The sequence below is a fragment of the Cyanistes caeruleus genome, chromosome 2 (genome assembly GCF_971803275.1).
Source record: "Cyanistes caeruleus chromosome 2, bCyaCae1.hap1.1, whole genome shotgun sequence".
Taxonomy (NCBI): Eukaryota; Metazoa; Chordata; class Aves; order Passeriformes; family Paridae; genus Cyanistes; species Cyanistes caeruleus.
Window position 1 is genome coordinate 111,181,290 of NC_141702.1, and position 14,197 is coordinate 111,195,486.

The following is a 14,197-nucleotide window of genomic DNA, read 5'->3' on the forward strand; positions in this document are numbered from 1 at the left end:
CAGCTATGAAGTAGGTGGTGCAATACTGACTAACCTCAAAAGCACTGTGGAATTTGGGGTGGTCAACATGGAACTGTTGCCATACGACTGACCAGACTGAAAGATGTTTTCCTTTCCAAGCACTACTTTCACTTGGAAAAATCTCCCTCCTTCTCAGGCTTTCCCCCTCTTCCTTCCCAGTATTTCTTCTTGAAATTTTTCATGTGTTAAAGCTGTATCTCCCCCAGCTATTCTGTGTGAAGTTGAAAATTGTTTGTTGCCTTGAATTATTTTTCAAATATTTAGTTTCTACACTGTCAATATACATGGATTTAAATCTCCCAGAATTTTAAATCTCCTGTGCTTAGTCTTCAGTGGAACACAAGACAGCTCGTGCTTGAAGAAAATGTGCCTCACAACTCACAAACAGGGCAGTAATAAATATGTTGCTTCTCTTAATGTTTTAATTCCTACTTAGAGCCTCATGCTGGGGTTAATAGCTGCCTCCTGCTCCATCTGCCCAGGAGCACAGTGGCTGTCCTGGGGCACCACATGGAATCAGCAATGTGCCCATGTGCTACCTATTGCAGGAGTCTGAATCCCAGCATGTTTCAAGAGCAAGCTTCTGGATAACAATGTGTGCAACCCTTTTTTGCAATTTAAAAAACCATACCTCTCCTGACAGCTTGTAGTATATTTCCTCTTTTTCTTTGTCAGGATCACCAAGCTGCTTGGAAAAAAATAAAAAAGAAAGAGAGAAGAATTAAAAAAACCCCCAAAAACCAAACCAGTGATTTATGTGACATACTTGTAGAACAAGCTAATGTGTGTTTGTAGATAATGAGATTTATAAAAGATAATATGGGATATAAATCTCCAACCTACCATTTCCATACTCCAAAATATGACATAAACCATTTAATATTGTAATGAGAAACATTGTAGTGCATATGGGTGTTTAGGTTGGCAGATAAGACCAGGTGATTCAGACCACATCAAAGAACTCCCTCTTTTTAAAGCTCTGAACTTAATTTGTTATTTTCTGACAATAAAAACTGAATTATAATTGTTTTGGGTTTTTTTTTACATGCTGACATAATAAATTGTAAATCATGTCAGCATCTGAGCCTGTTTTTAACTACTAATTCGTTAGTACTGCTGTTTTATGAGGTCAGCTCTGTTTTATTTGAATACAGAAAAATATGTTCCATTGTCTATCTCAAGTCTTAAAAATTCCCAGAAGATAGTATTACATTATGCTGACTTCTCAGGTGTATGTATGGTTTTTTATTGAGAAAGGTAAGTTTTGGGGTAGTTTTCGTGTTATTTTTTAGGATAATAGTCTTGTATTTTGGAGCCAAAAATAAGGAAGTGAGGATGATTAAATTAACTCTGTGTAGACAGATATAAGTGTAATCCCATGTAAGCACATTTATGCTTTAAGGTCAGGATCAGGTGGGAGGTGCATTACAGAGGAATTCTGCTTGAGGTTTGTCACTGTCAGCATTTAGGATGTCCAGTAGATATTGGCAGAGGAGGTAATTTTCCTTGGTAATTTTCAGATCATCTTTGTAAAGCCGTTTAAATTTGCCAAAGTAACTTTTTATCCTTGTAACAGAAATACTATCAGGTTCTGGTCTGCTTTGGGCTTCAGGTTCTTTGAAGGCATGAAATCAGGAGGGGTGTCAGTGTGTCAGCTATAAAAAAACCAAGAAGCAGCCCCCCTGACTAGGAAATTCTGAGTGGCCATGAACACCAGCATGCATTGGGACAGTCAGGATACTACTCAATTTTTACCTAAGTTCAATATCTTGCTGCCTAAAACTAGTTCACTGAATAAAGACAAAATTTTGCTTTCCCAAACAAAAGCCAGATGAGAAAAAGTCAAGTTCAAAACAGCAGTAAACTAAAAGTGTTATTGAGAGGTAACTTCTGTACACAAGAAATTAAACTTTAAAGGAAATACAAGAATGACTGGCATGAAAGCTTTAACTTCACTGGTGACACCAGAAGGCATCATTTATTTCACTGGGAAAAGACAGGAGATGAAAAAGACTGTCAGTGGGGCAGTGATACTCCACAAGCAGGATCATCTCTCCTGCACAGGTTTCTCTTGCCTGTTTGTCATCTGGAAAGATGAGGAAAGCTGTCCCTTCTCCACAGAAACTTACGCTCAGGTCTCTCAGAGATGCCCCAGGCTCAATCCCCATTACTACAGAAGCTCCATTTGTCAGATGCTGTGGATGGGATTGCGTTAGGGGGGAGCAGAGAGGAATTTTTCCCCTTGGGACAGAAGCCTCTCAGAACTAGTTGTTTTTTTGTTTCTTGCCTTCCAGAATTATGGAGTCTTCCCCATCTTGACTAGAATCAAACATTAACACATTTTAAAAATCGCTAGTTCATGGCAATTCAGAGCTCTCCATTATGGACAGAAGGTGAAATAGGATTTTAACAAACAGCAAGGTACTACTTATGTAGTATTACAATGAAAATTCAACTGATATATACATTCAGTTTGCATTCTCCTGGCACATACTGATCATGTATTTTAGAACTACTTAGGTAAATTCAGTTTGTCATAGATCAGAATGTAATGATGACTAATCATAAATATTAAACAATTAGAGTGTGTATATAAATAAAATAAAAAAAAACCATAAAAATGCATGTTGTATAGGTTAGTTTTCTGTAACCTTATGGGTTTGGGAGAGAGAGAAATTGTTTATCCTGGGTTGGGGTGGGGGGGCTGGTTTGTGTAGATTGACAATGTTTCATATTCAGGTTTTCTTCATGAGCAGGAAAAATCTTTAAATTATATCTAGTACATCTATCTAAAATTTCAACTGATGTGCATAATACTCATCCTCATAAAACTAACTATTGTTGCTGACACCATAACCTGGCTAGGTTTTGTTTATGTCTTGTTAACTGGGTTTCATATTAAATTATCCCTGAAGCACCTACACAGGTACTTTGCTGTAGTTATATAATTGTAAGGATTCGTTCTAAATCTATTCTTTTACCCTCTCTCCCTCGCTCTCTCTTTCTGGTAACAGTGTTCGTTCCACTTCTGTTTCATTAAATGCCCTTACCTTACATTTGTCTTGACTGGCTTCTATTTACAGAAATTGTAAACCAGTTGAATGCTCTGAGCAGCTTAGATGAAGATCAAGATGACTGCATAAAGCGAGCAAATATGCCTTCAGCTAAATCAGCCAGTTCCTCTGAAGGTCTATGAGCTTTCATCCTTTCTTTCTGTTTCTGATTGTATTTACTGTGACCCATTACCTTTTGACTCCTGCCTGTATTCAGCTGTCAGTTTTATCTCTGTGCTTCCACCCAGCATGACTCTCAGTAATTTGTAGTGCATCCAACAGGTAACAACATGATAGAGAAAGAGCCTGTCTCCGCTACAGCTCCGTTGTCATCTGATAATGAACAAGAAAGAAAAAAAATTACATAAAAAAAGAAAGAGAAACCACCAGACCCTAAGCTTAAAACATTAGTTGTGTAGTCAGTAATTCTTGACCTTTCTAAAGTGACAAAATGTCCTCTTTCTGCTTTTATGTGCACGTTACATCCAAAAATTAAAATTTCCTGCCGATAGTTAGCATGTATGTGAATAATCAAAATCACCGTATTTAGCTTGTTAGATGTTCTGCAACGTTTATTTAATGAAGAAAAGAGAAGGCTTTTTTAGAAGTCATTTCTGTTACATAATGTTCTGATCAGAAAATAGAAGTTTCATTCATTTCACCTTTTTTTTTTTCCCTTTGTTGATGTACTTACTGGACTGTGTTAACTTAGTCGTGCAGTTCGTGCCATACCCTGGTGCAGTGTTTCGAGGGACTGTTGACACGGGGCTTTTTGAGCTCCAGATATGTTGGATGAACAGTTTGTATCTATTGTAAAACAATATTCCAATTTGTTTGTAGAGCTTATCAATAAGCTTAATTTTCTGGATGAAGGGGAGCAAGACCTGGCCAACTCCAGCACGAACCCTTTTGGTGATCCTGACGCAGCAGAATTAAATCCATTTGGAGACCCTGATGTAGAAGGTAATGAATTTCTTTTACATAATTCATTGCTACTTGCAAATGCTTTGTGAAACATGATTTTTATTTCTGTAGGGCTAGAAATGTAAAATTTTAATTGATTAAATACAATTATTTCATGTAGCACTGAGGTAGCAATAGCAATGGTCCAGTTGCCACTAGAAAATTGATTTATCCTTTGAGGCACACCCTTTGTATTGAGGTGCATTCTGTGTATTTGCCACTGGGGGCTACCAGTTGAAGCAGAGACTTTTAGACCTATCAGGTGTGTTACTAGGACTCACCTTATGTGGTATGAATGAGCAACACATTCTGTCAGACAACCCTGCTCCACGTGGGTGATGGTTTCTATGATAATTTCCTTCACTGCAATCTTCTGCATCACAGCTATTCTTGGTTAGCACTAATCTTCATTATTACAATTTAATTTTCCCTCTTTTATTCTTCCTTTTTTTTTGCTTTTATAGCTTCCTCAGTTAAGCCTTCTGGCATTGTGCCTTGCACCACATGCTAGGTGTTAATCCCCTTTCCAGACTGACATGCCCATTCTTGTTCCACTTGGGTGAGATGTACAACCCCTGTAAATTTTTAATCTGATAAGATTTTGGCCGTGAGGCCAGAAGGGAGCACCAGGACAGCAAACATCTCTGCTGTCCTCAACTCCATGCCCAGATATGCAGGCTCCCATCTACTGGATGTTTCACTTCTAGCTTGCAGTTGCTCAAAAGGCCAATTCATAGTTAATTCCCAAGTTTAAAGCTGTATTCAACCTTTCCTGTTCAAAGCTCCAGGACTTTTCTTCCTACAGAAAATTCCAAGTCACTCTCTTATGGCAGTGGAGAAGAATCACACTGAGCAGGAGCAGCCCAGGGTGCATCCAGGGGATTTCTAAGGTCAGGTCAAAGAGAATGGGCTTCCAGGCTGTAGTTTACACCTGTGGTCACTCACTTTCTTTGGACAAGCTGAATGTTTACTCACAACAAAGTTTTTCTGCCTTCAGAGTCCACAGAGAATGATGTGGGTGGGGATCAAGTCCTGTCATACTTTGGCTGTGGTGTGACTCACAGCTTGTATTTCTGAAGCAGGGACATTGCACTATCTTCTGTATTTGGCAACTGAAGCCATAAAGCCACTATCTCCCTATTATCAAGTTGTCAGGTTTTTCTAGAGCTGCAGAAGTGAGTTGTTTCAGCTTTGTAGATACCAATTTAGGTTTAGGTTCTGGTGTCCTAATCTTTGGCTTTCCTGTCTGTCCCTTGACAGTGAATTCCCTTAGGATCATGGAAGGAAACAGAATAAGTGGGAATGTAAATCCCTCTGGTAGTCCATAAAAAAGTTGCTCTAAGAGATTCAGCCTATGTTCCTTTCCTCCTTTCTACTTCAGAAAGGAGAGCTCCCTTCTCCATGGAAAAAGCTGTATAAGTCCCATCCTACCTAAATTGCTTTTTCCAAACCCAGCTTTTCTTTCCAGAGAGAACCCATTCTGGAAGAAAGCAGTGGGTGTTCTGGCCACAAAATGCAGTCACTCTTTCTCCTCTTGGGGACAGAGAGAAACAGCTGGTATTGTTTCTTGCTACTGGAGATGCTTGATAACTTGTAGCAAGCTCATTATGAGCAGCCTACATCCAAGACATCAGCCTGCTTGCCTTCCTAAAACACTCTCAGCATATCAGGGGAATGTTTTTTTCAGTTGACTGTGATTCTTTTGGTGACATCTGCCTTTACAGTATTCTTCAGTCAGAGGTGTGAACACTTTTCCATTTCTCTGGGTCTGTTCTGTGTACTTGGGGCAGTCTCTGTGATCAGACTCTTGGGTCCCATCTACAGCTGTGGGCAGCAGCGCTGAGTTATTGGGTGTGTGAATACCAAGTATTACTCCCACACAGTCACTGCCATGCAGCAGTCAACATACCATAACAGGACAGTGACTGGGATAAACAGGGTGTCACTAGATTCTTCCTACTGTGTCATAAAACGTTTTATATTTGGGAGGAGTGGACCTTCAATAAGGTTCATGTGACAGTGTCTTCCTGGAGCACTAAACCAGGCTGAAAGATCTGAAAGATCAGCTGAAAGAGTGATTCCAACCTGTCAGACAAAGAGTTGGACATCTGGTGTGGCATTTTTAAAGCTATTATGTTTTGATGAGTGGCTCCCAAGGGATCCTTCTTTTTACCTCAGACACCTCTGAGAATCACTGGTTCTTGCACTCCAGACCTGTCTTGTCCCTCTAATGGGAACTGGTTGTGTTCCCATTACCTTGCCTGGCCTTCTTGATGTGTACCTTTCCTCCAGTCCTCTTCCTCCACAGAAAGTTGAGGGGGAGAAAAAAATGGTGCTGAGGCAAATTAAAGAAGATGGTTTTGGTCTTCAGCAACAGTAGGAGTCTGCTGTGTGTTTCTGTGGCTAGTTGGATCAGTGTCTCTATGGGGAGCACCTAGACATTACCATTTTGAGATTTCCCTTTGTTTTGAAATGCATTTTGAGGCTACGCAATATCGTAGCTGTTCTCATCCTGTTGCCCAACTGCTGAAGGCTGCCCTGTTTGTGTCCCATTATTCACTCATGATTCTTTTATTCTGAGACCTCAGTGGAACTTTTATTACTGCCATCTCTTTCTAGGAAGCTCTTTGAGACTGCCTGCTTGTTTGCTTTTGCATCCCGAAGTGAATGTAACCTTTTTGGTGGCCACCCCAGAAGCTTGAGAGCATGACAGAGGTTCAGGAGTTTAAGGCAGGCTTTCTCCTACAGGCTTAAAGAGTCACATTACCTGTTTCACTTGTCTTGTGATCTGCTTAAATCAAGAGATTAACTTTTTATTGTGTGCAGGGATGAAGTATTTTTCTGTTCACTTACATGTTAGTCTCTTTATCTTTTTATCTGGACAAGGCATAATCTGGAACTTAGACTTTGCGAAAGTTCAGAGTCTTCTGTAGAATTTGTTACTTAATTTCCCCAAGACGTGCAGAGCAGCCAGCTGGAGCCTCCTTTCCTGACTACTTTGCCATCAGATGTGAGGAGGCATGATGTGCTATTTGGCAGAGATATTCCTAGGATATTCCTATCAAGCCTGTAGTGTGTGTGCTCAGAGTCACCCAGAGTATGAATATGTATGTATTGACAGTCACTCAAAGACAAAGGAGGATTACTTGCCAGTATATACTTGTTTCCTAGACAGATATTTCTTGTGCCTGTTCACAAACCAGCTACTTTCCCTCTATCTTCCTAATCCCCTAATCACTTAACCCTGGGAATGTGGGGTGGAGAGAAACTAAAGGCGTGAGTGTCTCCAGCACCCGTGTGCACGCTGTAGGTGTGGTGTGTGGCAGAGGGTCATCAGCAAGCTGGCTCTGGATGCTGCTGGGATTTAGAAAGTGCTCAGTGTCAGTGATTTTACACACACAGCAGAGTGAATGTGCATATGAACAACTCACCTCAAAAAAATTGTCAGATGTGTTTCTTGGCTGACATGTCAAATTGACGCTTATTCGCTCTACATCTACTAGGTCAGCTAGACATTAGAAATCTGGGAAAATCAAAAAATCATCTCTTTGAACAGTGTATCTCTACAGCTTTATACTAGAAAACCTTTACATGATAATATGAGGACTGCCTTTTGGATTTTTAGCCACAGTACAACATTATAAAATTAGTTAATTTCTGTGCAAAGTATTTACGGGGGGAAGTCAGCATGTACAACAAATGAAAGTAGAAAACCATAACACACTTTTATCACTCCAGATATTTTTTTTTAATTTGCTGGGGAATACAAATTTTTAAGTTGCATATAACCTGTACAACACACACAAGACATGAGGATAACTCTTTGCTGGCACCCTCTGTCATTTAGATCACCATTTTCTTCAGCAGTGTTATTTCATCACCTTGTGTGGACTTCTGAGCTCCCTGCAGCATGTTTTACACTGAAAATGAAAACAATGTTACAGTGCAGCAGCAAACCCCAAATTGTTCAAGGGTAGTCCTGCACACAGAGCAGGAGGAAAATGGTGATTCTGTCCCTTCTATTTCTTAATGAAAAGCAGTGTGTTGTGAGTGTTTGAATAAAAGGATCAGAAAATCACCAGTGGTGATCCCATACGGGGATGTCAGTCTTTACTCTTTCTAGAAGCACTGGGCAGCTCCATCTCTACTCTGTGCTGTTTGTTTGGTGCTCACATGCCATGGTGCCCGTGTGCCTGCCTGCCAGTCAGGCAGCCAGTGGCGTAACCGAGTACCTTTCACATGTGGCTTCTTCTTTCATCCTCTGCCAAGGGGAAAGTGGTATGCGCGATGTTTTGGTGGAGGTTTTGTTTGGTTTTAAGGGATGTGTCACAATATGTTTGTGTTACAAAAGGCAAGTGGGTTGAAGGGCAGGGTGAGTTCTGGAGATGCTCTGGCTGATTGTGCAGATAGGTAGTGCCAGAATGATTATTATCACAAGCAGTCTTTCTCAGTGGAGTTAGAGCAAGTAATATTTCCAGAATCTGGCACAAGAGCAGCTGGTGCTTCTACTGTAGTAATACTTCTACCTCTCTTGTTGTCACTCCTACCCCTGTGGCTTTATTGCTTAATCATGCAAAATTATTTTGTGTTTGACCCTTGATGTGCCAAACTGGAAGCATATATTTCTTTTTTTTATTTTTTAAAAAATTTGTACCAGCGTAGAGACTGGTGTCCTGTGTGGATCTCTGATGAATGATGTGGGGAAAGCAGGGGAATATGTGCTGCCTTCTAAATGTAAAAGCAGCTACAAGAGGGAAATAGACCCATTCTAAGCTGTTGTGTGTTTAGCTTGCCAAAGTGCACTTCTCAGCATCGCTAGCTCTTTGAGAAAATGAGTCTGTTACAGAAAAGTGACAGGTGACAGTGGGTGTGGCTTTAAGAGCAGAGGTGTTGAGTCATCATCATAACAACTTAATTTGCTATAGAGAGGCTTGTGATGACCAACATTTGACACAAAACTAGTTCTAAAGGGTTTCAGAGATCCCATGGGAGAGAACCTGTTTGGGTTCAGGTAGGGACCCTTGTGGGAACCCTCCCTCTCTGTAGGGACATTAAAGGAAGCAGAAGGAAAATAGTATCCTGGATGGCAAGAATAGAGAGAATGAGTAGCCAAGTTAAGGGTCAAGTCAGGGCTCTAGCTGAGCCTCTACAAAATCCTGCCTATAAAAGTGTCTTGAGAATGATATTTTTATAAGCTTTATTAATTTCAGCCTGCATGTAGGAATGTGTGAAATATTTTAGTTAATAAGAAGCCAGAGGTATCTGAGGACTTACACGTAACACTGTAAGGCCAAACATGTAGTTCCTGTTGAGCCAATGAAAAAGAAAAATAATTTTGTCATAGTTAGGGTTACAGCACTTGATCCAGTGTCGAAATAGAAAGAATTGCAAAAACCATTTGCATTGCCCCTTAAAATTTATCAGATTTAAACAAGCATTTAACTCATTGTTTCCAGGAGACACTTAAATTAAAAATAAAAGTTTACACCATAGTTTTAAGAGGTTGTTTCCCTGAATGTTTTTAACTTCAGGATATATTACTGACTTTCCTTCTTGTGGGTTATCAGAAGGTTTCCCTCAGGTATGATAATGTGTATTTATCAACTGATTCCTGTGCAGGTGCAATGATCCATCATATGGAGTTGCAGAAGCAGCTATTCGTAGTTGCCCACTCTCTTGATAAAATATTCTAATATCTGAGCAAAGTTTAAAGTAGTAAAAAGTTTGGTTAAAGCTTTGTCAATAAGCCACACTATTTGAACAAGGTATCAGTCCTTTTATCTGCATTTCATTAGTTATTTTTGCTTTTTGTATGGAACTGTCTTCTGAGGACACATCTCCAAAGCACTTCTGCTTGCTCTAGTTCACCAAATCACTAAATGTTTGGGTAATATTTGAGTAGTATTCTGACCACTATGAGCTTCAAGGCATGAGCAGTATGCATGTAGGGTATGTGTAGCATATACTGTATATACAGTATACAGTAAGGGTGGGATTTGACTCCTCTGACTTTAAAAACAGTTTGGAAATATGTCTGTAAGCTTTGAGTGTCAAGGAGTCATCTCAGCTGCAAATACCCACACTGAGGACATCTCAGGGCAAGCAGAGTGAAGCTTTTATTTGCCTTGACCACCTGCATTGGACACTAAAATGACCTGAGTCTATATAGAACCACTTTTCCAGTTTAGCTTAAAGTAAATGTACAAATATATTTTAGATATTGGGCTCTGCTCTGATACATTTAATCTATAGTACTCCGATGGATTCTTGCTTGATTTGATCATCTTTGTGTTTTTAAGAATTTCTGCCTTAAATGCTCTCTTCCCTTGTCAGTTAAGCTATAGACCTTGGATATTCTTTCACTGTGGCTTTCTCTGAAACAGCTTTCTTAAAAGGGTGTGGGTTTATGATCACATCACCACATAAACTAGGGTTAATACACATCACCTGCTGTGCAATAACTGCACTTTCTCCCAGGGTAAGTTCCCAGTAGTTTGCTCCCTTTTCTTGAGGGGTAAGCATTTACTCTGGGGTAGGAGTGAACACTTGCACTACAGCTGACACACTGCAAACACACACCCTTTTTCCTGCAGCTGTTTGTGTTCCTGCTCCAGCATGGGTCTCCTCCACAGGCTGCAGGTGGATCTCTGTAGTCCTGAGAAGAGCTAAAGCCTTCCCTGCTCCGAGCCTTTGCCCTGATCTAGGGACTAGTCCAGTGCATAGATAGGTGAAGTTGCTACCTGCAGCTAGGGATTGCATTCCTATCCAACTAGGAATGGCTCTGGTTCACACTGTAGGCTAGAGCTGGTCACACTGCTGGGGTAGGGCTTTCCATCACCTTGGGCTGTGCTAATGGCTGGGTTCAGGGTGAGCTGGATGTTTGCTGTCAGTGTTTGAACACTCACATTTTCTAGCAATTCACCAGGATTAGCAGCTTTGGTACATCATCCATCCAAACTCAGATAAGCACGGTGCTTCCCTTTGTTCTTTGTGTCACTAGAGGTTTTGTCTTCCCAAATATTTCTTCAGTCCATCTTATTTTTTAGACTCTTGTTCAAAATAACTTAGAGTTGTTCTGTTAAACCTTAAAAGTATGTTTAGTTCAGTTTAGTAACCATACTTCTGAAAAATACACATTTTTCATGAAGAATAACGTGGATATGATTATTGAAAGTTAGATTTTAATGACATTGCATTGAAGTTCCTATTTGTGTAGATTTTGAAAGTCCATCACATGCAGTATTGAACAGAGCTGCTGTTTATTTGGTGCTGCAAGAGGAGTAAAATTAACATTACTAAGTGTCTTTGTAACAAATGTTGTATTGCTGTATGGGGATTGCATTATTCAGTATCCAGAAGCCATTCACTGTAGAATAACAGATGCCACAGAAAGGACATTACACAGAGAACAGCATGCAGCTCCAGCTTGCCAATAACTTTTTGTTGTGCAGCCCAAATAAAAGATGAGTGATTTGGTTATCTGCCACTTTAGGGTTAATTTAAATTAATTTTTACAGAGAGATTATGTGTTGTTACAAGGGGCAGATATGCTTTGAAATGTAATTACTGGTCGTACTTAATAGCTCATTTTTAGTTTGGTAATTTTAAGAAATGAAAAGGCCACCTACTTACTATCACCATTTTTAAATCCAGCAATATTATGAAATACAGAATGTCTTTTTTCTTTATTGAAAGCTCAAAGAAATAATTAGGAATATTTTGTTAGGACACAAATTGGCTAGTAGTTTTTTTTGAAAATGCTTTAATATCTGTTGTGATGCCATTTATATGACAAACAAGAAAACTAATAACTAATGTTGAAAGAGCTGTAAGTAAACTCTTTCAGTGAGAAAATGAAGCCTATTCAATATAGTCTAAATTAAAAGACCTTTTAAAAGGCCTATTTTTGAATAAACAAGCATGAAAATTCACCTAAGGCTCTTTGTGTTTTGAGAGTTAAGAAGTAGACCTTTTCATATGCCTTCAAATTTTTAATTCATTGAATCTGTTTAATGTTATTTTTTTGTTATTTGATAGAACTTCACCCTGAAAGAGCTTCATCTTCAAAGCCAGAAGAAAGTTTCTGTGTTGACAGTTACAATCCCTTCAAGGATGAAGATGCCCCAGAGTACTTAAACCCATTTGATGAGCCGGATCACCCGCCAGAAGCACCTGGAAGTGTAAGAGATTCTCTTCCACAACCTGCAAAAAGGAAAAATGTCAGGCCAGTGGATATGAGCAAATACCTCTATGCAGATACCTCTAAGGCTGAGGAGGAAGAGCTGGATGAGTAAGTATGATTCTCCATCTTTCAGCAGCTTTGCAGGCATTAGTAGTGGGATCCCTGGCTTAATCTTGAGGTGTATTGGGTTGAAGCATGGTGATCCTTAATCACCTCCTTAGGACAGACTCATCCTTGGGGAGCTCAGCAGCAGGAAATACCATGCCCCCAGGTCATGCTATTCAGCTGAACATGATCAGTGAGGAAACTTTCCTTCGCCTTATTGATAACAAACGACTTGATAGGGAACAGGTCTGTGGACCTTTCTGACACTTCATGCCCTGACAATTGCAAATGAGCCAGAAATTAAAGGAGCAACAGAGCTTGGGCCTTCCTCTCCTATTTGCCATTATTTTTACTACATAAAATAATAGTTTTTGCCAATGATAACAGGGAGTTTGTTTTATCTTGATGCAGTATGTAAAAAGGGAGAGCATTTTGCAATCTGCATAGCACATTTTTGAGAATCTCATAAACTGAATATATATGGGGAAGATAACACTATATGTGCATACTTAGGTAGTTTCTTTCAGCATATAAAACTTCCATAAACTCACACTGATTGTCTTGTATTATAGTATAGCATCTATCAGGAAGGGAGAGCTTTTTGCAATTCCTGCACAGCTTGGGAGGTTGGAAGCTGTATCCTTAATCCTTGTTTGTGGTCATTAGTCACCAACCACACCACTCATGAGGCAGTTTATGGTGATTACAGCTGAGCAATTTTACAGACAACAATTCTAATTAATATTTAACTTTACATTATTTAATGAGATTTATCGTGGCATGACATTTGCATTACTTTAATATTAACAGAGGTATGGTATCATCATCTTTCTGTTTCTCTGTTGGTAGCTGTGGTCTAGGAAATGGAAGGATTCCCAGGCACTCTAATAGAAACATATGAAGGGCTCTGCAGAGTTTTTCCTTCTAAAGCTCTGCAGCCATGGATTTAATGTTGATATTTGGTCTGTGAAAAATAAAAGCAGCTCTGCCAGCTCCATTTGTCAGGACAGTGCCTGAATAAACAACACTGGCTGCTGTGTCTTCAGAGCACAGTGTGATCACACTGGCAGCCACACCAGGCATTCCTGGTCATTCCCTGGTCACCAGAATCCATAGGGAATAAAAATGTGTGTATTTTACACCCACCAAGATACAGGTATACCTCTATACCTCTACCTCTACCTCTCAGCAAAGACTGAGAGGAGCAGAAAGAGAAAAAGCCACATGGATGAGCAAGTGAAGAATTTTTTCTGTTTGCTGTTCATGCTTCCATTTCCACCTTAAGCACATCTTTGCCAATGGGGCTTGTTGGCAGGGCTGTAACCCTTCATTTTGCTGTGTACTGGACTTTAGCCCTTGGTTAACAGCAGCCTCCTTCTTGTTTCAATGACTCCATTTGCTTCATTGTATTTTTTTTCCCCAAAGATAAAAATAAATTCCCCATAGGTGGATTCTACTTGAACACAAAGGTGGTCTGTATTCTCATGGTAAAGCAGAGTCCCATGGGAAGATCAAAGGATAAAGAGTCAGTAAACACTGTAAAACCAATTTTTTACATCTTTTACATAAGTCTTTTATGTTCTGACCCCCAAAGTAACCTTCCTCTCCACATTTTCCTCTGAAGTTACAGGAGCAATACATCATACAAAAAGACTTGGAGACCATTTGTTGAGTGCATTGGGTAGAAACGTGGCAAGGAGAACCCTTGAATGTTTATACTGAAACTCCCTCGAGGAATAAGCATAATAATAAAAGTCCAGTCTGGAAACATAGGACATCTAATATTAGATCACATCTGCAAACACTATTTTGACTCATCTCATGTTCTTAATTTTCAAATTTTTAAGTAGAAAGCTTCTGCTGATGCAGGGTC

At 39.7% G+C, this 14,197-nt stretch overlaps 1 protein-coding gene across 31 annotated transcripts in view; it reads left to right on the top strand.

Moving 5' to 3' along the window:
• The window catches only part of EHBP1 (EH domain binding protein 1), a 207,745-nt gene that overhangs the window by 82,283 nt on the left and 111,265 nt on the right, over nt 1-14,197 (top strand). For 16 of the 31 annotated variants that reach the window (XM_086879111.1, XM_086879112.1, XM_086879114.1 and 13 more), the window contains exons 8-10: nt 3,105-3,209; nt 3,915-4,037; nt 12,075-12,327. In XM_086879111.1, coding sequence (XP_086735237.1) covers nt 3,105-3,209; nt 3,915-4,037; nt 12,075-12,327 — 481 coding nt within the window. The remainder of the gene's footprint in view (nt 1-3,104; nt 3,210-3,914; nt 4,038-12,074; nt 12,328-14,197) is intronic. The other 15 variants (XM_086879119.1, XM_086879120.1, XM_086879122.1 and 12 more) reach the window with 1 other exon arrangement.